Source organism: Pristiophorus japonicus, chromosome 15 (genome assembly GCF_044704955.1).
Source record: "Pristiophorus japonicus isolate sPriJap1 chromosome 15, sPriJap1.hap1, whole genome shotgun sequence".
Taxonomy (NCBI): Eukaryota; Metazoa; Chordata; class Chondrichthyes; family Pristiophoridae; genus Pristiophorus; species Pristiophorus japonicus.
Window position 1 is genome coordinate 157,967,175 of NC_091991.1, and position 22,517 is coordinate 157,989,691.

The following is a 22,517-nucleotide window of genomic DNA, read 5'->3' on the forward strand; positions in this document are numbered from 1 at the left end:
AACTTAACTAACTCACTTGCATGAGAGCAAATTTAAATGGGCAAAATTACAATTTTTAAGATGCTCACTCAAAAAAAAAAAAAAAAAAAAAAAAAATCTAGTTGCTCCAAAAAAAATGGAGCAACTCCTGGGCAAAATTGGGCCCAATTGTTCCAGCGAACTTCAGCTGCTAAAATCTCAAGTTAAGCATCATCTTGACTTGGACATATATTGCTCTTCCCTTACCGGCACTCCTTCAAAAACTTGGAATTCCTCACCGAATACCATTATGGGAGCACCGACACCATTGTGGCAGTTGCAGAAGGCCTGCTTGCCACCACCTTGGGGCAGTTAATGATGGGCAATTAATGTGACTTTGCCAGTGTTGCCCATATCCTGAGAAACTTCAGAAAGAAATCCCAAAGCTCTTCACTCAAAAAATAATTTATTGTAGATGAAGTTGCTACATTGTAGGTGTATGTGACAGGAAACATGCATTTAAATACGCCTTTCATGTAGAAAAATGTGAGTGAATTTTATGTTCACCAAGTTCCAACAGGTCCCATGAACTTTGAGGGGTGTATATTGATTAGGACACAGAGAATGCTGCTCTTTTTGGAATAAACCACAGGCTATTTTATGTCCACTTGAGTAAGCCTCTGTTTGTTGTATCATCTGAACAATAGCATATTTAGTAGCACAGCAATTGCTCAGTACTGCACTGGTGTGTCAACCTAGATTATGTGCTCAAATCCTGGAGTGAGGCATAAACCCACAATCTTAAAGTGATGGAGAGCTACCAACCGAGCTAAGCATTTCATAATCACGTACAATGGTTTTCAAAAACTAAATGTAGTTTGGAACTGAGGGAAGTCGGCCTTGAATTCCCTCCCTAAACCTTTCCGCCTCTCTACCTCACTTTCCTCCTTCAAGATGCTCCTTTAAAACCTATTTGACCAAGCTTTTGCTCACCTGCGCTAATTTCTCCTTATGTGGCTCGGTATCACATTTTTTGGCGCATAATACACCTATGAAGTGCCTTGGGACATTTCACTATGTTAAAGGTGCTATATAAATGTAGGTTGTTGATTTAGCGGACTTGACAATCTCTGGCTCTTAAGCTTCCATCAATCTGTTACAATGTGAATCTTATGCACTTTGAACAAATTCAATGAACAGTCAAAATTAGATTGGCTAGGTGGATGAAAAGAAAAGGGATTTAAGGGTATGGGAACAGGGTGGGTAAATGTGATTAGAACTATTTACTCGTGTGGAAGGCAACACGCGAGATGGACTAGTTCGGCCCATTTCCATTTTGCAACTTCTAATGTATAACCAAAGTAACATTGTGAAAAGATACAGTGAAAGTAAATGCTGCTTCATGAAGATCGTGCTGAGGTTAAATACACTTTACACATTTAGCTCGCTGTCTGTGGCCATGTTTACATAATGCACAGTTTTGCCCAAGTGACTGGACTGTGTTTTATTTTTTCTCAACAATAATGCTACTTTGATCTGGTCTCTTTCCATAGTGTCATCTTTTTCATAAGCTGCTTGTCCTACTAAATCTTATTTCTTGGTTGTGCTCTAATTGTTTGACATTTCTACTTTCACCAGGTGTGCGTTTGGCTGCTGCCTGATCCCATTTTGCGTTGATGGTCTTCAGGATGTGGAACACATTTGTCCAAATTGTGGAGTGCACCTCGGCAGCTGCAAGCGCCTGTAAAATGTCACCTCATAGATCCAGCTGTGCTTCTGTGAATCATGTAATTTTGATAACTGCAGCGAGACGGAATGTTTTTCTTGTAGAATTTGCTGATTTGTATTTCTCAAATGAAAATTTATACTTTCACTTCTAGAATGTGAACTGCTAGGTATTTGAGCACATGGTGTAACATTTATTTCTCAAATTGGGAGACTGGCTGTTGCCTTCATAATTTAATCTGCTAATGAAAGATCTGTGATCCTGCAAATTTCATTACCAGTGATTTAATTATGGGGGAAAAATGGCAATTTTTTTCATATAATTTTGTCACTTGCTTTATATTAATAGTAACAACTAGTTTATATCTTTGATTTCTGATGCAAGTTTTGAAAATCACATGAATTCTCTGAGATTAGACCAACAAGATTTTGGATTACTCCTGTATATAATACAGCTAATGAATGCTGTGTTCTCTAACTGGTAATTTTGATGCCATTAGAATCGCAATCATAATAATTATACTAACAATCTGCTAAATAAAAGCCTATTTTAACTGTAGAGCGGCACACCGCTCTTGCTTAATGTGCTTACCTGACCTGAAGTCTGACACTAGGCTCGTGTGTCTGTCTGTTTCTGCACTTTCAAAGTGAGGTGAAAGCTATTGAATTGCAGTGCAAGTTGGTACAAAAATATCCACTTAATATCCACTGCCCGCAGGGTTGAAAAGGCTTGTGCTGTGTTTGTAATCTTAGAGAATTTCGATATACCATTCCTTTTTAACTTCCTTTGTCTTCATGAACATCGTGCTACAAAAAAGGTTGTGCTCCCTAATTGGAAATTAAATTGAAAAATTAGGAAGGTCACAGGAAGGAAATGCCATCAAGATCCACAATATTAAATATGGAGAATGTCAAAACACTGAACAGGAACTGTATTCTAATTTAAAGTTTGATCTCCTATGTTTCCATACCACTGCATAAGTGTGTCTGAGGGAACTTATAAGGGAGAGGCAAAACTGAAAGAGCTAAACATTAATCAAACCAGTGCTCTGTCCATTCAAATGATATCCATAGGGGCTAGCTAGGCACATGTACAGCAATAGTCAAGTCTTGTGTGTTGATGGCAAACTTATTGCAGTGAGTTCTTTGTTGGGGAAAGCGAGCAAATTCACTGCAAATATCAATAACTTTCATGCTAGTATATCAGTTGCAATAGAACATGAGGCAGAAATAAGATTCCTTTGGCAGGTTAAAGTTCCCTGTGTACATGAATAGATTTATACCCTAGTATAAAACAGATGACTAATCTATACTGTCAGAATGAAGTGGAAGCTGTAGACTAAAGGTATGTGGCAAGATAAGCCCACAGACCTTTTTTTCAGTATACATTTTGTTTTAGATGTTCCCAAATATTTTTGCGGGGGGGAGGGTGGGGTGCCGAGCCGAACTAGTAGCACTAGCTGTACCTCTTGGAATGGCATTTTGGAATCATTGGAACAATTTCTTAATTTTATCCGAACCTGCCTGGTGGGAAACTGGGAGCAGCTGTCCATTTCTGCTTTCCATCAACTTCAAATGGAAGGAAATTCAGACACGGTTTAAAATGGGCGGCTGGTCTGATTCTGAGGGGGCTGGATTAAAACTATCCTCTTCTCCCCACCATAACTTTTTTTTGTGAATCAGCTGATGACGAGCATAGTTATATATCAACTCTTGGCTAAGCCTCAGCAGGTGGAACTTCCTGGAATTGTATCTGCTCCATACAGGTATACCTGTATGGGGATAAATGGGCAGTTTGTTGGGCTAAGGTACATTGGGTACCCCATGCTTGCACTCATAATTGCCAGAGTTTGGTTATTTACGCACGTCTTAAACAGCTCAAACTAGTGCCTACCCTTCAGTCTATCTGTTATTGGTGAAACTGATAGTATTACCTGTGCAAAACTGGATTGTGACCAATTTGATCTGCTTTAACCAGTTGTGTCCTGTTTTAAGCTTGTATTGCTGTTGATGTACTTTTTGTTAAACTTTTAAATAGAATTATTCTAATTTAAGACTTTTTGTATCTGTACACTTTTGGCACTAATCTAAAATAGTACTGAAGAATATATATCTCTTCATTGACTGTAACCTGATCGTCGTCTGATCAAATGTACTTTAAACAATACCAAAGAGAGTTTTTGTAACCATCTTGTAATTGGCAATAAAAATATATTTTATGTAGTATGAAGTTGTGACCTGCAGGTGCCATCTCTAAACATTTTTACAGGATTCCAAAGATCTTCAGTGAGCAAGAATTTTTTTTCTACATTTTATGCCTGTATTTTACAGAAGGCGAGGATGGCAGTATTACATGAAATGGACCATTCTGGCCATATTTGTTGTTTCGCTTTCTGTGTAATTAGACTTTTGTTAAATAAATGCAAAATGGCAAGTACCAGCAGTTCAAATCTGTCGCCTCTGTTCCTCCTTCATGACTAACTCTGCCATTTGGGAGATGTATTTGGACTGTGGGATTTATCACCAGCCACAAGTGTGCAGGAGCTGGGGCAGGCTGCTAGGATACCACAGGTGCCAGCTTGCCTGCTGCAGGGGATTCGGATGCTGACGTCGAGGGCCTGGTCCACCGAAGAAGGCTGGTGAGCATACACCAGGAAATAATAGGTGCACTGGGCAGTCTGCCAGTGAGCTTGCATGCCATGTTGACTGCATATCGAGTCTAGTTCCAACTTGTGCCGTGGCTTTGCGGAGACCATTTGCTCAACTTGGAGCATGTGGTTTGCTCGACAGTGGCATCCACCATGAGGGGCAGTGCCACCAGAGTGTGCCCATGTTCCTAGCTGGAGTCATGAGCCATGTTTGGAGGAGATACCCTGCAATCACCCAGTAGCCAGTCTGTGACCTGACAGCACAGTTGGAATAAAGGTGGCAGAGGGCTGGCACAGGGTGAATAAATCATGATGACTGCCAGGCAAACCGGGCAGAGACCTGTATGACACATTATATGTGGTAGCAAACAAGCTGGGCATTGAGGGATTGCACTGCCTTTCTATTTAGGACGATGCCAGGATGGTGACGGGGTGCAGACTGGCACTCTGGACTGCAGGGCACCCTGACATGGATGAAGCCTGATGCTTCCTCTTTTTCTCTCTCCATTTGGTAAGTGATGTCGATGTTCCTCCTGGTATAGAGAACCTTGGTGATCTCCCTGATGCCGTGGTGCACAGCAAACTGGGAGATAGCACTGATGTCACCTGCTGCAATTGGGAAAGACTATGTGGCATAAAAGTTCAGGGCCATGGTGAACTTGACGGCTGCAGCCAGTGCTGTCCATGCCCTGGTTTTAAGCTGGAGTTGTGGCTGGAGACGGTAATACAGCTCACTGACTGCCTCCTTGCTGAAGCGAAGACGCCTCGTGCATTGCTCCTCAGTGAAGTTGAGGTCGGAGAAGTGCTTGCCTGAATGCCTGCTTGTCGGCTTAGCTTCCTGCACAGTGCCCTCTTCTTCTCCCAGCTGCTCCTGTTCTCTCCTGTCTTTGTTGCTCCCCATCGTCCCCCAGCCAAAAGGCAAACCTAACTGACCACCTCTAACTTGAACTAAACTGTTCTCGAGCCAAATAAGAGCAGTCCAGCACCAGCAAAAAAACAAACTCACAATTCAGTTGTTGAACACAGAAAATAACCTTTTTTAAAAAAAAAAAAGCCCAGAAGTTAATTAGTAGCCGAAGACAAACCAGCAACTTTAAATTGCATTCCTGCTGGTTCCTTGCTGCCTGGTAGCGTTTAGATTTGCTGGGTGAGTTTGTCATATGGCGAGTCAGGTGCTGGGATGGAAACATTTCACTAGAGGGTCCTACAAGTGTCGGACCTTTTATAATATTTAAATAATGAGCCTTTAATTTCCGGCATGTCCAACATGCCTACAGAGGTTCCTGATCCAATATATGTGAGTGGCACCGCATCTGCCATATTTGACCCTTGGGTGAAACAGGCTTAGCAAGATCCAATTTCTAGGCCATTGCTTCTGGGGTCAGGTATGCTATGTGTCTGCCTATGATTGTTGCCTCATCAAAAAATATTTTAAGTGATTATCAGAAATGTACATGGTGGCATCTGTTTAGTAAGTCACCCCAGAAGAGCTGTGCCCACCTTCTTTCATCCTGACTCTTGCCCTTCTCTCTTCTCTCCTCCCTGCCATTACTCAGGCCTCTTCCATTCTGTTCCTTCAAATCAATAATCTTTTCTGCTTATTATTGAACTCCATCCACCCTTCTAAGGATTTTCCACTCGACAGTCTGCACCCTCCTACACACTGCATTCCCTTAATACTCACAACCTCCAGTCCCTCAGTGGAATAGCTGAATCACTCAGTTTTCTCCATATCTTTAAACAGGGCAGTGAAAGCTTCTTCTAATTCCTCGCAAACAATCTCTTGCAAGTCTAAGCAACAGCTATCTGCTTTTACTTTTGATGGTTCCAGCCTGTGTCCTTCTCCATCAATTTACATTTTTGACCTATCTCCACTTTCCTCAACTGACTCAATTTCCTGTTTTGTGCTAAAGACGTCTTCCCCTTCACCAACCCCTAGCTCTCTGCCAAGGCTTAAATAGTATTCCCATATCAAAAATGGTTGTTCTAGCATTTCTTTTGTACTCCTAAACAGGATACAGGAAAAAGCATATCCTCTCATAAGTGTTCGTTCTTGCCTCTAACTGCAATCTTTTTTCCTCCCAACTTTTCTTTCATCCAATATATGTTGCTATCTTGATTTCAACATATAAGAAAAGTTACCGGATTGATGTTAATTCCCGCTTTCCCAGGTCCTCAAAACTGTGGAATTCCTTTCCACTCTGACTTAAAAAAACCTGAAGGGAAAAAAAAAGATGGCATCAATTAATTATTACTTTCTCATTTACCTTCTCTTTATTTTTTTACAAGTTAGGAGTGCTTTCCACTGTTGCCTTTAACTCTTCACCTTTGTTTAGTTATTTGAAAAAAAAATCCTGCATTGTTACACTAAATTAATGTGAGCTATGCTGATTTAGATGATTTTGTATTCAGTTCTTTATTCTCAAGTCTGTTCAATAATTTAACTAGAGCATAACAAACGAGCTCTATATGGCTCGGAGACATCTCAAAGCGTTGGAGAAATACCACCAACCCTGTCTCCGCAAGATCCTGCAAATCCACTAGGAGAATAGACGCACCAACCTCTGTGTTCTCGCTCAGGCCAGCATCGAAGCACTGACCTCGCTTGACTTGCTCCGTTGGGCGGGCCACGTCATCCGCATGCCCCACATGAGACTCCCTAAGCAAGCGCTCTACTTGGAACTCCTACACGGCAAGCGAGCCCCAGGTGGGCAGAGGAAATGTGTCAAGGACACCCTCAAAGCCTCCTTGATAAAGTGTAGCTGGGAATCCCTGGCCCAAGACCGCCCAAAATGGAGGAAGAGCATCCGGGAGGGGGCCGAGCACCTCTAGTCTCGCCGCCGAGCGCATGCAGAAATCAAGCGCAGACGGCGGAAAGAATGTACGGAAAAACCAGACTCCCCACCCACCCCTTCTTTCAACCACTGTCTGCCCCACCTGTGACAGAAACTGTAGGTCCCACATTGGACTGTACAGCCACCTGAGAACTCACTTTTAGAGTGGAAGCAAGTCTTCCTCGATTCTGAGGGGCTGCCTATGATGGTGATCAAACAAGCTCATTTTTCATGTGAAGAAATGTATACCTAAATTACAATGTTATATTAGACTCTCATCACTGCAAAATGATTCCCAAATACTCTTCGGTGCAGCATTGGCTGTCACTTGGTAGGTTATTGCCGGAGGAGCGGCGAGAAAGCGTGACAGAGGTGCGGTGAATGAGGGTACGGGGCCCAGAAGAGCTGAGGGCCCAGGGACAGTAGGGGCCAGCCCACACTGCGATATGTGTGTGCACTAGGTCCGCGCAGCACAGCTGGTCTCCAGTTATCCTGGTTTACCCTTGCCACTGGATAAAGGTCTAGCTCTGTCAAGCCCGTGTGGTGGCTGATGTGCAACGGTCACCACACGTTAAAAAAAATCCACGCACGGGCATCTTCCACCCCCTCAATTGGAGTGCAGGACTGGAACATCGGGTCCTTCATTGAAACATCTGTGAACTCGTGTTGAAGCAAGTCATTCTTGTTCAATGTCTTTAAACAAGCACGAAAATTAGAAAACAATGAGACATCGGTTTAATGACTTGTAATCATATTACACAGTCCCATATGTAGCAGTAATCTCATGTTCACTTTATATAGACAGATACTCATGGGCAGACTCATCAGGAAGAGTTGTTAGTGCGTAGTTCTAATCTGCTTTCACTGGTCAAAGGCAGAAGTTCAAGTCCCACTGAGCTTTTGTGTGTTGTACCATTTATATTAGTAACTTATTGCTAGCGTGATGATTACATCAATGCATTCTGTTTATTCTTAACATTTAACACAGTAGTCCATTCGTTATCTAGTGAAGTCATTTTATCAGCTGTGGCTCAGTAGGTAGCATTTTGAGTCAGAAGGTTGTGGGTTCAAGTCCCACTCCAGGGACTTGAGCACATAAATCTGACACACCAGTGCAGTGTTGAGGGAATGCTACACAGAGAGGTGCTGTCTTTCGGATGAGACGTTAAACTGTAGCCCTGTCTGCTCTCTCAGGTGGATGTCTCGGAGCGGGTGCAGGACATTCTAAAAAGGGAGGGAGAACAGCCAGTTGTGGTGCACATTGGTACCAACGACATAGGTAGAAAAAGGGATGAGGTCCTACGAAATGAATTTAAGGAGCTAGGAGCTAAATTTAAAAAGTAGGACCTCAAAAGTAGTAATCTTGGGATTGCTACCAGTGCCACGTGCTAGTCAGAGTAGGAATCGCAGGATAGCGCAGATGAATACGTGGCTTGAGCAGTGGTGCAGCAGGGAGGGATTCAAATTCCTGGGGCATTGGAACCGGTTCTGGGGGAGGTGGGACCAGTACAAACCGGACGGTCTGCACCTGGGCAGGATCGGAACCAATGTCCTAGGGGGAATGTTTGCTAGTGCTGTTGGGGAGGAGTTAAACTAATATGGTAGGGGGATGGGAACCAATGCAGGGAGACAGAGGGAAACAAAAAGGAGACAAAAGCAAAAGACAGAAAGGAGATGAGGAAAAGTGGAGGGCAGAGAAACCCAAAGCAAAGAACAAAAAGGGCCACAGCAAAATTCTAAAAGGACAAAGGGTGTTAAAAAAACAAGCCTGAAGGCTTTGTGTCTTAATGCAAGGAGTATCCGTAATAAGGCGGATGAATTAACTGTGCAAATATGATGTGATTGGGATTATAGAGACGTGGCTCCAGGATGATCAGGGCTGGGAACTCAACATCCAGTGGTATTCAACATTCAGGAAGGATAGAATAAAAGGAAAAGGAGGTGGGGTAGCATTGCTGGTTAAGGAGGAGATTAATGCAATAGTTAGGAAGGACATTAGCTTGGATGATGTGGAATCTATATGGGTAGAGCTGCAGAACACCAAAGGGCAAAAAACATTAGTGGGAGTTGTGTACAGACCTCCAAACAGTAGTAGTGATGTTGGGGAGGGCATCAAACAGGAAATTAGGGGTGCATGTAATAAGGGTGCAACAGTTATAATGGGTGGCTTTAATATGCACATAGATTGGGCTAGCCAAACTGGAAGCAATACGGTGGAGGAGGATTTCCTGGAGTGCATAAGGGATGATTTTCTAGACCAATATGTCGAGGAACCAACTAGGGGGGAGGCCATCTTAGACTGGGTGTTGTGTAATGAGAGAGGATTAATTAGCAATCTCGTTGTGCGAGGCCCCTTGGGGAAGAGTGACCATAATATGATGGAATTCTGCATTAGGATGGAGAATGAAACAATTAATTCAGAGACCATGGTCCAGAACTTAAAGAAGGGTAACTTTGAAGGTATGAGGCGTGAATTGGCTAGGATAGATTGGCGAATGATACTTAAGGGGTTGACAGTGGATGGGCAATGGCAGACATTTAGAGACCGCATGGATGAACTACAATAATTGTACATTCCTGTCTGGCGTAAAAATAAAAAAGGGAAGGTGGCTCAACTGTGGCTATCAAGGGAAATCAGGGATAGTATTAAAGCCAAGGAAGTGGCATACAAATTGGCCAGAAATAGCAGCGAACCCGGGGACTGGGAGAAATTTAGAACTCAGCAGAGGAGGACAAAGGGTTTGATTAGGGCAGGGAAAATGGAGTACGAGAGAAGCTTGCAGGGAACATTAAGACGGATTGCAAAAGTTTCTCTAGATATGTAAAGAGAAAAAGGTTAGTAAAGACAAACGTAGGTCCCCTGCAGTCAGAATCAGGGGGAAGTCATAACGGGGAACAAACAAATGGCGGACCAATTGAACAAGTACTTTGGTTCGGTATTCACTAATGAGGACACAAACAACCTTCCGGATATAAAAGGGGTCAGAGGGTCTAGTAAGGAGGAGGAACTGAGGGAAATCCTTATTAGTCGAGAAATTGTGTTGGGGAAATTGATGGGATTGAAGGCCGATAAATCCCCAGGGCCTGATGGACTGCATCCCAGAGTACTTGAGGTGTCCAAGGAAATAGCGGATGCATTGACAGTCATTTTCCAACATTCCATTGACTCTGGATCAGTTCCTATCGAGTGGAGGGTAGCCAATGTAACCCCACTTTTTAAAAAAGGAGGGAGAAAGAAAACGGAATTATAGACCGGGTCAGCCTGACAGCGGTAGTGGGTAAAATGATGGAATCAATTATTAAGGATGTCATAGCAGTGCATTTGGAAAGAGGTGACATGATAGGTCCAAGTCAGCATGGATTTGTGAAAGGGAAATCATGCTTGACAAATCTTCTGGAATTTTTTGAGGATGTTTCCAGTAGAGTGGACAAGGGAGAACCAGTTGATGTGGTATATTTAGACTTTCAGAAGGCTTTCGACAAGGTCCCACACAAGAGATTAATGTGCAAAGTTAAAGCACATGGGATTGGGGGTAGTGTGCTGACATGGATTGAGAACTGGTTGTCAGACAGGAAGCAAAGAGTAGGAGTAAATGGGTACTTTTCAGAATGGCAGGCAGTGACTAGTGGGGTACCGCAAGGTTCTGTGCTGGGGCCCCAGCTGTTTACACTATACATTAATTTAGACGAGGGGATTAAATGTAGTATCTCCAAATTTGCAGATGACACGAAGTTGGGTGGCAGTGTGAGCTGCGAGGAGGATGCTATGAGGCTGCAGAGCGACTTGGATAGGTTAGGTGAGTGGGCAAATGCATGGCAGATGAAGTATAATGTGGATAAATGTGAGGTTACCCACTTTGGTGGTAAAAACAGAGAGACAGACTATTATCTGAATGGTGACAGATTAGGAAAAGGGAAGTGCAACGAGACCTGGGTGTCATGGTACATCAGTCATTGAAGGTTGGCATGCAGGTACAGCAGGCGGTTAAGAAAGCAAATGGCATGTTGGCCTTCATAGCGAGGGGATTTGAGTACGGGGCAGGGAGGTGTTGCTACAGTTGTACAGGGCCTTGGTGAGGCCACACCTGGAGTATTGTGTACAGTTTTGGTCTCCTAACCTGAGGAAGGACATTCTTGCTGTTGAGGGAGTGCAGCGAAGGTTCATCAGACTGATTCCCGGGATGGCGGGACTGACCTATCAAGAAAGACTGGATCAACTGGGCTTGTATTCACTGGAGTTCAGAAGAATGAGAGGGGACCTCATAGAAACGTTTAAAATTCTGATGGGGTTAGACAGGTTAGATGCAGGAAGAATGTTCCCAAGGTTGGGGAAGTCCAGAACCAGGGGACACAGTCTAAGGATAAGGGGTAAGCCATTTAGGACCGAGATGAGGAGAAACTTCTTCACCCAGAGAGTGGTGAACCTGTGGAATTCTCTACCACAGAAAGTTGTTGAGGCCAATTCACTAAATATATTCAAAAAGGAGTTGGATGAAGTCCTTACTACTCAGGGGATCAAGGGGTATGGCGAGAAAGCAGGAATGGGGTACTGAAGTTGCATGTTCAGCCATGAACTCATTGAATGGCGATGCAGGCTAGAAGGGCCGAATGGCCTACTCCTGCACCTATTTTCTATGTTTCTATGTAAAAGATTCCATGGCACAATTTCAACGAAGAGCAGGGGAGTTATCCCGGTGTCCTGGCCAATATTTATCCCTCAATCAACATAACAAAAACAGATCATCTGGTCATTATCACATTGCTGTATGTGGGAGCTTGCTGTGTGCAAATTGGCTGACGTGTTTCCTACATTACAACAGTGACAACACTGCAAAAGTACTTACTTGGTTGTAAAGTGCTTTCTGAGACGTCCTGTGGTCGTGAAAGGTGCTACATAAATCCGTCTTTTTAAAATAAAGTAATCCTGTTTAGTGTGCCTGCACAATACTATCATTGCATTGCTCATGGTTTGTACCTTACTATCTTCTTAAATGTTCTGATCATCTCCTGACTGCTTGGCTCGATGCCTGGAACACAGCATGTCAGTTCTTTCTGATTATTAGTCCATTAATGTCTGTTCAGCTTCCAATCTTGTCCTGAATATGAACTGCTACAAACAAGGTTCCTTTTAATATTGAGAAATGTTTAAAGTTATTAGGATCTTCCCCACATGGCCTGGCCCTGTCTATACCAATTAGCATTGATGTCTCTTAATATCTTCAATCAAATTCTTCATTAGTCATGGATCACTCATGCACTTGCCCAGTATCACATTTTGTTTTATTATATCATTGGGACTGTCTCCCACAGACAGCTTTGAAACAACAAAATGACATCGAAGTGGCAGAAGAAATGCAGATGAAATTTAATATGGATAAGTGTAAAGTGCTGCACATAGGAAGGAAAAAATGCATAATGTAAGTACTCCATGAAATAGTAAAATGGCTGAGAGTGAAATTGAAAGGTATCGGGGGTTTGTAGATTCAACACTCAACATCTCAGACCACTGTGGAGTAATAATGAACAAAGCAAACAATGCTAAACTTTAAAGCCAAAGTAGTGAAGCATTGAAGCGTAATATCCAAACTGTATAGTGCTCTGGTCAGACCACACTTTGAGAACTGTGTCCAGCTCTGGTCATTGCGACACAAGGAAGACATTCAAGACCTGAAAACAGGTCGGAGAAGAACCACAAGGCTAATCTCTAGTATTAAAAGACTGAGATATGTGGTCCTTGTACATGAAACACAAAATGTCAGTATGCAGGTACAGCAAGTAATCAGGAAGGCAAATGGAATGTTGGCCTTTATTGCAAGGGGGATGGAGTATGACCACACCTGCAGTACCACGTACAGTTTTGGTCTCCTTATTTAAGGAGGGATATACTTGCATTGGAGACAGTTCAGAGAAAGCTCACTAGGTTGATTCCTGGATGAAGGGGTTGACTTATGAAGAAAGGTTGAGTAGGTTGGGCCTATACTCATTGGAGTTTAGAAGAATGAGAGATGATCTTATTGAAACATGTAAGATACTGAGGGGGCTCACCAAGATAGATGTAGAGAGGATGTTTCCACTCGTGGGGGAATCTAGAACTAAGGGGCATAGTTTAAGAACAAGGGGTCACCCATTTAGAACTGAGATGAGGAAGAATTTCTTCTCTCAGAGGGTCGTAAATTTGTGGAATTCTCTGCCCCAGAGAGCTGTGGAGGCTGGGTCATTGAATATATTTAAAGTGGAGATAGACAGATTTTTGAGCGATAAGGGGGTGAAGGGTTATGGGGAGTGGGCAGGGAAGTTGGGCAGGGAAGTGGAGCTGAGCCCAAGATCAGATGAGCCATGATCTTATTAAATGGCGGAACAGGCTCGAGGGGCCAAAGGGCCTCCTGCTCCTATTTATGTTCTTTTTATGAGGAAAGACTGGAAAAATGTTGGACTTTCAAATTTGAAAGGAGGCAACTGGGAGCTGAACTTATAGAAAAAGAGTCTACTTACTTCTCTTAATTTAAATTTGCTTAATTCAAATCATCTGATAATTCATTTTCAAACCCAACTCCCACGTTGCTGTTATTTATATTGATTCATTCAAAATATTGGATAATTTAATCTTTTCAGTTAAAAAGTGACAATTATTCAGAGTAGATTATATATCTGTTTAGTTGCTGGTGAAACAAAGAGGAAGAGTGGGTCTGGAAAGGCATAAGAAGAAGATGTATTTACACGTGTGACAGACTGCCCACACACCATCCTTATCCAACCATCAGTGCATACAAATTGAGGTGGAACTACTCACCCATGTCTGAGAAGATCTGCCTTTGCTGCCTATGCTTCACCAGGTAGCCACAGAATTATGTCATCACCTCAAGCCAGACCTTCAAACAAGTTCCATGACAATAAAAACAGAAAATGCTGGAAATCTCAGCAGGTCAGACAGCGTCTGTGGAGAGAACCAGAGTTAACATTTCAGGTCTGTGACCCTTCGTCAGAACTCAGAGTTTCATGGCGATCTCAGCTCTGCCAGTGGCCATCAAAGTGACCACAGCCATGAGCTTTTATGCTATTGGATCTTTCCAAGCAACAGATGGAGATGATATGCTGTGTATACTATTGGCAGTGCGCCGATGCTTACAACACGTGGCTATGGTTTTGTTTTTACTTGGTAAATTCCTTCATCCCTATCCCCATGGAAAGCAGCCAGCAGCATGAGAGAGAGAGCTCTGTACTTTTTCTGTGTGATAGGCTTCCCAAAAGTGTAACGTGGTACTGATAGCACACACGGTCATACCAGCCCTTATACTCAATCCTATACTCTTCATGAACAACAATGGGATCTGTTCCATTAACGGGCACAGAATTATGCAGACAAATGGCCTCTACTTGATGCAGAATCAGCTCATTCAGCTGCAGCAGATGCTGGCAGCACAGTGTAAGGGCAACAGTCACCCGTCTAAACTTGAAAAATATTTTGAGATTCCAGAATTGTTTTGTTTCAGGACTCATTTTCAATTCATCTGTGTGGTATATTCGCAGCTCAGTGCTACACTTGAATCAAAACAGTTTCTAAAATGACCCATGATAAAATTTAGCATTATATTCTCTGTAAACTCACATGCATTGTCTCTGAAATGCAGTTAACTGTTTTGGAGTTTTATGTAAAGGGTTGCAAAAAAATAACTTAGAAGCTCTACAGGTCAGCCTCCTCCACTTCTGTGAACTATAAACCTTGGCTTTGTGTAACACTATCAGACTGAGTCAAAAGATTGTAGATTCAATACCCACTCCAGAGCCTTGAACACTATGTCTCGGCTGACGCATCAGTACAATACTGAGGGAGTGCTGCACTGTCGGAGGTGCCGTCTTTCGGATGAGACGTCTGTCCTCTCAAGTGGACATAGAAGGTCACATGGCAATATTTGGAAGACGAGCAGGCGAGTTCTTCCCGGTGTCCTGACCAATATTTATCCCTCAACCAACTCATTTAAAGCAGATTATCTGGTCATTATCACAGTGCTGTTACTATGTACAAATTGGCTACCATGTGACCGTGATGACAATTCAAAATAAAAACACTGCTGTAAAATGCCTTGGGGCCTCCTGAGGTTGTGAAATGTGCTCCTTCTTTGGCTTGGTGTCCATTTTTATCTGATTACACCCTTGGGACATTTTTCTACGTAAAAGACGCTATATAAATACAAGTTGTTGCTAAGTAATCTTTGTCATGTAAGTATTGTAAGTAGGTTATAAAATCACAGATTGCTTGTAAATCCTAAGGGCCCGAAATTGGTGGACATACTGAAAGAACTCAAAATGTCCTCATCTCTGTAGATCTTTCAAGTCTCCTCACTCTTTATTCAGACAACTCAGGGAGGCTGTGATCTTCTTCCTAAAGCATTCGCTCAATCACAATCTTAACTAATATCTTGCTGTAGACTTACACAGATGTACGGTAATTACAGCACAGAAACAAGGCCATTTGGCCCAACAGGTCCATGCTGGTGTTTATACTCCACATGAGCTTCCTCCTACCCTTCACTATCTAACCCTATCAACATATCCTTCTATCTCTTTCTCCCTTGTGTCTTTATACATCTATGCTATTCGCCTCAACTACTTGTGGTAGCAAGTTCCACATTCTAACCACTCTCTGGGTAAAGAAGTTTCTCCCAAATTCTCTATTTGATTTATTAGTGACTATCTTATATTTATGGCCCTTAGTTCTGGTCTCCCCTGCAAGTGGAAACATCTTTGCTACGTCTACCTTATCAAACCCTTCATAATCTTAAAGACCTTTATCAGGATACCCCTCAGTATTCACATTTTGCAAGAGAAACGAGCCTACCCTGTTCAATCTTTCCTGATGGGTATAATCTTTCAGTTCTGGTATCATTCTCGTGAATCTTTTTTGCACCTTCTCCAGTGCCTCTATATACTTTTGTTCATATGGAGACCAGAACTGTTCACAGTACTCCAGGTGTGGTCTAATCAAGATACTATACAAGTTTTACATAACTTTGTTGCTTTTCAATTCTACCTTTCTAGAAATGAACCAGTATTTTGTTTCCTTTTTTTTATGACATGTGTGGCTACTTTTTTGTCATTTGTGAATCTGTACCCCTAGATCCCTCTGCTCCTGTTTAGCTAGTTATTTTTGACAGAGTATGTGCCTTCCTTATTCTTCATACCAAAAATGTATCACCTCATAATTTCTATATTGAAGTCCATTTGCCAATTACACACAGGTTCTGCAAGTCTGTTAATGGTCTTGAAATTCCGGTCGGAGGCTTCTTTCGAACGAACACCTCTGACCGGAGAATTTTTACGAATTTTCCTGGTGGTCCCGGAGGCACCTGGGATTCCGGTGGGGAGGCCGCCTCTTCCTGCGCTGCGAAGCGCGCTCCCTCCCATCTTTGAGGTTCGGACGCAGAAGGTGCACCAGTCAGGCACAGTATTCCACAGCTTTCTCATTAATAGCAAAGAGAACTCCGTATCTACGAGTTCTCATTGCTATTGATGAGAAAAAAAAACAAACACACTTAACACCATAATAAAAAAATAAAGAACACACCTCACAGAATTAAAATTAATTGAAATTAAAGTTATTAAATATCTTAGAAAAAATACATATTTTTCTGATTCTTTTCAAAAAGTTTTAAAAATTATGTTTTAAAATAAACTTACCTTAGTGGGCCGGGGTTTTAACAATAAAATGTGTTTTTAAAATTTTATTTTACTATGTTTTTGTATGTTTTAAAGCTCTTATGCCTGTAAAAGTAGGCTACGTGTCTGCTTTTATCGGGCACAAGAGTTTTCAGGACATTTGCTGGGAAAGATAGGGATAAATACTGCAATCTTGCCCATGCGAATGTCCTGAAATATGGAGGATGTGAGCTTGACACATTGGAAAGCTGGTTTTCAGCGCATGCGCATTGTGCGCTGAAAACCGGCTTTTGCGATGCCGTCCCTGGTCCAAACACATTCCGTACGGACCTGGGGAGGCCGGGATTTCCAGGTCAATGTCTTGCTGTATTGTGTCGCAGTCCTCCTCTATTAGTTATACCCCCAATTTGGTATTGTCCACAAATTTTTACATTGTACTTCTGATTCCTGAGTCCAAATCATTTTTGTAAATGGTGAACAACAATGGTGCCAGCACTGATCCTTTTGGCACACCACTTCCCACCTTTAACTCCTACTTTCTGTTTTCTGTTTTGTAGCCAGCTTGCTATCCATTCTGCTACTTATCCCGACTCCACATGTTATGGCCTTAGTTATCAATCTAGTATGCAGTAACTTATTAAAGGCCTTTTGAAAATCCAAATATATTACTTCTACTACATTACCCTTATCTACCCTTTCTGTTACTTCTTCAAAGAATTCAATAAGGTTAGAGAAGCATGACCTCTTTTGAAGTCCATGCTGACTAACCTTGATTATATTTTCATTTTCTAGATATTTTTCTACTACAACTTTTAGTAAGGATTCCATTATCTTTCTTAGCACCGATGTTAAGCTAATCGATCTATAGTTACCTGGACTTGTTCTATCTCCCTTTTTAAATATAGGAATCACATTAACTATCCACCAATCCTCTGGCACTATTCCCTTTTTTAAATTATATATATATATATATATATATGTATGTGTGTGTGTGTGTGTGTTTGTGTGTGATAGTGCCTTTGCTATCTCTTCCCTCACTTCTTTAAATATGCACAGATGCAATCCTGATGTTTTATCTAATCTTTATTCTATTGATTAGTTTATCATTTATCTCACCCTTTCTATCTTCAATGTCTTTATATCATTTTTGATCTCTTCTAATGTCTTCTAATTATTTTTTGACTAATTTTGAAATCATTTGTGCACTCCATTTTGTCATCCTCGTCTTTTTCTTTCATTTTAATGTTGCCCTTATTTCTTTATTCATCCATGGAGTGCCATTACTGCCTAGTTTTATTCTTGCTTTTTAGTGGGATTTTTTTCTCCTGGACTCTAGTGATCACCATTTTAAATGTTTCGCACTGCTGTTCTATTTCTTTGTTTGTCAGTAATTGTTACCAGTTTCATTCCTGAGTGCCTTTCTCATCCTCTTAAAATCAACCTTTTTCCAATTTATTACTTTGGTCTTTGCCTTATTTATGTCATTCTGAATCTTTATCTTAAAGCTTATTATATTGTGATCACTATTGCCTAGATGTTCCCCCACAGTTACTTCTCTTATCTGTTCTGGTTCATCTCCCATTACTGTATCAGACAGTGCTCCCTGTTGGGCTTTTTACATACTAGGTAAGAAAGGTGTCCTGCACACATTGAAAAACTCCATTCCTTGTACATGGCTTCGGTTGGGGTGGTGTGTAGAATCTTTTGGTGCAAGGGGTGTCGCAGTTGTGTGGGGCGGACTGGTTGGGCTGGGTGCTCATTACCTTTCCACCATTGTTCATTGTTCATAGGTTTATATGTAATCTTCAGGGCTGCTGACCGAGAGCCGTGTGGCTCTTTGTTGGCCGACGCGGACACGATGGGCCAAAATGGCCTCCTACTGCGCTGTAGATTTCTATGTTTTTATCTAACTCTTTCACTGCCTCTTCTTGCCAGTTCTTATCTTTTATTTCAATCTTTATGGACTCTTTTTCCAACCTTCTATTAGTTATGTCCCTTTTTTCTACTGCCATTATGTTACCTCTAATTAGTGCAGCTACCCCACCTTCTTCCTTCCCTATCCTGTCTGATTGTGTTGTCAGTCCTGTTCTTTATGTACCATATTTTAATTATTTCTACTACATCTGGTTCCTCGCTACCGATTATTGCCTCCAGTTTCCCGGTTTTATTTTGGATGCTATGTACATTGCGGTACAGGCAGTTTAATTTGTCTTTAATCGTTGTTCCTTTTACTTTATTTTTAACAGTCTTTTTACACTTCTGTTTTATAACTGTATTTTTTCCCTGACAGTTTATTCCTTTTTCTTTTTTCTTCAGAATGATATTATTTTCACCAGATCCTTCCCCCGTCTTGCTAGTTCAAAGTCCAATCCTTATCTATCTTTCCGCTAGGACCCTGGTCGCAGCCTGTTTCAGGTGGAGTCCAGCCCAGTGGTATAGCTCCTTTCTGTCCCAGTAATGGTGCTAGTTACCTATGAAATGGAACCCCTCCTTCCCACACTCGTCTTTCAGCCACGCACTCACCTTCCTGATATACCTATCCCTTTGCCAATTAGCCCATGGCTCAGGTAATAAACCCAAGATTACCACCCATGAGGTTCTGTTTTTTAATTTAGTTCCTAACTTCTGATATTCCCTCAGCAGGACCTCCTTTCTTTTCTTCCCTAGGTCATTGGTTCCAGCATGGACCACAACAGCAGGATCTTCCCCCTCGAGTTGCTCCAAGATATAGAAACATAGAAACAAAGAAAATAGGTGCAGGAGTAGGCCATTCGGCCCTTCGAGCCTGCACCACCACTCAATAAGATCATGGCTGATCATTCCTTCAGTACCCCTTTCCTGCTTTTTCTCCATACCCCTTGACCCTTTTAGGCGTAAGGGCCATATCTAACTCCCTCTTAAATATATCCAATGAACTGGCATCAACAACTCTCTGCGGCAGGGAATTCCACAGGTTAACAACTCTCTGAGTGAAGAAGTTTCTTCTCATCTCAGTCCTAAATGGCCTACCTCCTATCCTAAGACTATGTCCCTTGGTTCTGGACTTCCCCAACATCGGGAACATTCTTCCCGCATCTAATCTGTCCAGACCCGTCAGCATCTTTTACGTTTCTCATCCTCTCATCCTTCTAAACTCCAGTGAATAAAGGCCCAGTTGATCCAGCCTCTCCTCATATGACAGTCCAGCCATCCCTGGAATTAGTCTGGTGAACCTTCGCTGCACTCCCTCAGTAGCAAGAACATGCTTCCTCAGATTAGGAGACCAAAACTGAACACAATATTCCAGGTGAGGCCTCACTAAGGCCGTGTACAACTGCAGTAAGACCTCCCTGCTCCTATACTCAAATCCCCTAGCTATGAAGGCCAACATACTATTTGCCTTCTTTACCGCCTGCTGTACCTGCATGCCAACTTTTAGGCCCCAAGTTTCCACACGCGGCAAAACAGGCGCCCCTCCAAGCTGGGCGCCTGTTTTTCGCGCCAAAAACGGCGCCTGAAAAAAAACGCGGTATTCTCGAGCGCCTTGCAGCTCGATGTCTGCTTGGCGCGGCGCACAGGGGGCGGAGCCTACCACTGCGCCGATTTTGTAAGTAGGAGGGGGTGGGTACAATTTAAATGAATTTTTTTGGTGCCGGCAACCCTGCACATGCGCGTTGGAGCGTTCGCGCACGCGCAGTCTGAAGTAAACATTGCCACTCGGCCATTTTAAAAAGTGCTGCAGAAAAAGTGAAAATTTGTTTATTGAACCTTTGCAAAGGCTTGTATTTTAATTTTCTTGATATTTCTGTGTGTAATTAAAGATAGACTGTGATAAACAGGACACATGCACTTGTTTGAGACTATTCAAATTCTTTGTAGCGGTTCAATTTTTAACATTTTTTAATAAAACCACATTGCCTTTCCATGATCAGCACTGAGGCTTCTTGCAGCTTTCTCTCCCTGCCGTCGGTCAGTCCCGACGGCAAACCGCTGCCTGAAAGGCCTGCCTGAAGCACTTTCACACAGGTAGGAACATGGTTTATTTAATCTTTTCTTTGCTTATAAATTTTTATTCAGGTTGGATTTATTTGTGTAATATTTGTATAAGTATAACTAAGGATTTATTGTAGAATTTAATGACTTCCCTTCCCCCCCCTCCCCCCCCCACCTCGTTCCCGACGCCTAATTTGTAACCTGCGCCTGATTTTTTAATGTGTAGACAAGGTTTTTTCAAGCGTACAAAAATCTTCACTTGCTCCATTCTAAGTTAGTTTGGAGTACGTTTTCATTGTGGAAACTTTCAAATCAGGCGTCAGTGGCCGGACACGCCCCCTTTTGAAAAAAAAATTCTGTTCAAAAGTGAAACTGTTTTACCTGACTAGAACTGCAAAAAACTTAAATGTGGAGAATTCCAATTTCTAAGATAATCCGTTCTCCACCAGTTGCTCCTAAAAATCAGGAGGAAATCATGTGGAAACTTGGGGCCTTAGTGACTGATGAACCATGACACCCAAGTCTCGTTGCACCTCCCCTTTTCCAAATCTGCCGCCATCCAGATAATATTCTGCCTTTGTGTTTTTGCCCCCAAAATGGATAACCTCACATTTATCCACATTATACTGCATCTGCCATGCATTTGCCCACTCACCTAACCTGTCCAAGTCACCCTGCAGCCTCTTAGCATCCTCCTCACAGCTCACACCGCCACCCAGTTTAGTGTCATCCGCAAACTTGGAGATATTACACTCAATTCCTTCATCTAAATCATTAATGTATATTGTAAAGAGCTGGGGTCCCAGCACTGAGCCCTGCAGCACTCCACTAGTCACTGCCTGCCATTCTGAAAAGGACTTGTTTATCCCAACTCTCTGCTTCCTGTCTGCCAACCAGTTCTCTATCCACATCAGTACTTAAGAACATAAGAACATCAGAATTAGGAACAGGAGTAGGCCATCTAGCCCCTCAAGCCTGCTCCGCCATTTAACAAGATCATGGCTGATCTGGCCGTGGACTCAGCTCCACTTACCCACCCGCTCCCCGTAACCCTTAATTCCCTTATTGGTTAAAAATCTATCTATCTGTGACTTGAATACATTCAATGAGCTAGCCTCAACTGCTTCCTTGGGCAGAGAATTCCACAGATTCACAACCCTCTGGGAGAAGAAATTCCTTCTCAACTCGGTTTTAAATTGGCTCCCCCATATTTTGAGGTTGTGCCCCCTAGTTCAAGTCTCCCCGATCAGTGGAAACAACCTCTCTGCCTCTATCTTGTCTATCCCTTTCATGATTTTAAATGTTTCTATAAGATCACCCCTCATCCTTCTGAACTCCAACGAGTAAAGATCCAGTCTACTCAATCTATCATCATAAGGCAACCCCCTCATCTCCGGAATCAGCCTAGTGAATCGTCTCTGTACCCCCTCCAAAACTAGTATATCCTTCCTAAAGTAAGGTGATCAAAACTGCACGTAGTACTCCAGGTGCGGCCTCACCAATACCCTATATAGTTGCAGAAGGACCTCCCTGCTTTTGTACTCCATCCCTCTCGCAATGAAGGCCAACATTCCATTCGCCTTCCCGATTACCTGCTGCACCTGCAAACTAACTTTTTGGGATTCATGCACAAGGACCCCCAGGTCCCTCTGCACCGCAGCATGTTGTAATTTCTCCCCATTCAAATAATATTCCCTTTTACTGTTTTTTTCCCCAAGGTGGATGA

The 22,517-nt window shown here is 42.5% G+C and overlaps 1 protein-coding gene across 2 annotated transcripts in view; it reads left to right on the plus strand.

The window, feature by feature from the left end:
• The window catches only part of LOC139281168 (lipopolysaccharide-induced tumor necrosis factor-alpha factor homolog), a 65,841-nt gene extending 61,708 nt beyond the window's left edge, over positions 1-4,133 (plus strand). For both annotated transcript variants that reach the window (XM_070901191.1, XM_070901192.1), the window contains exon 4: positions 1,597-4,133. In XM_070901191.1, the coding sequence (XP_070757292.1) occupies positions 1,597-1,705 (109 nt within the window). In that variant the 3' untranslated portion in view covers positions 1,706-4,133. The remainder of the gene's footprint in view (positions 1-1,596) is intronic.
• The last annotated feature ends 18,384 nt before the right edge of the window (positions 4,134-22,517 follow it).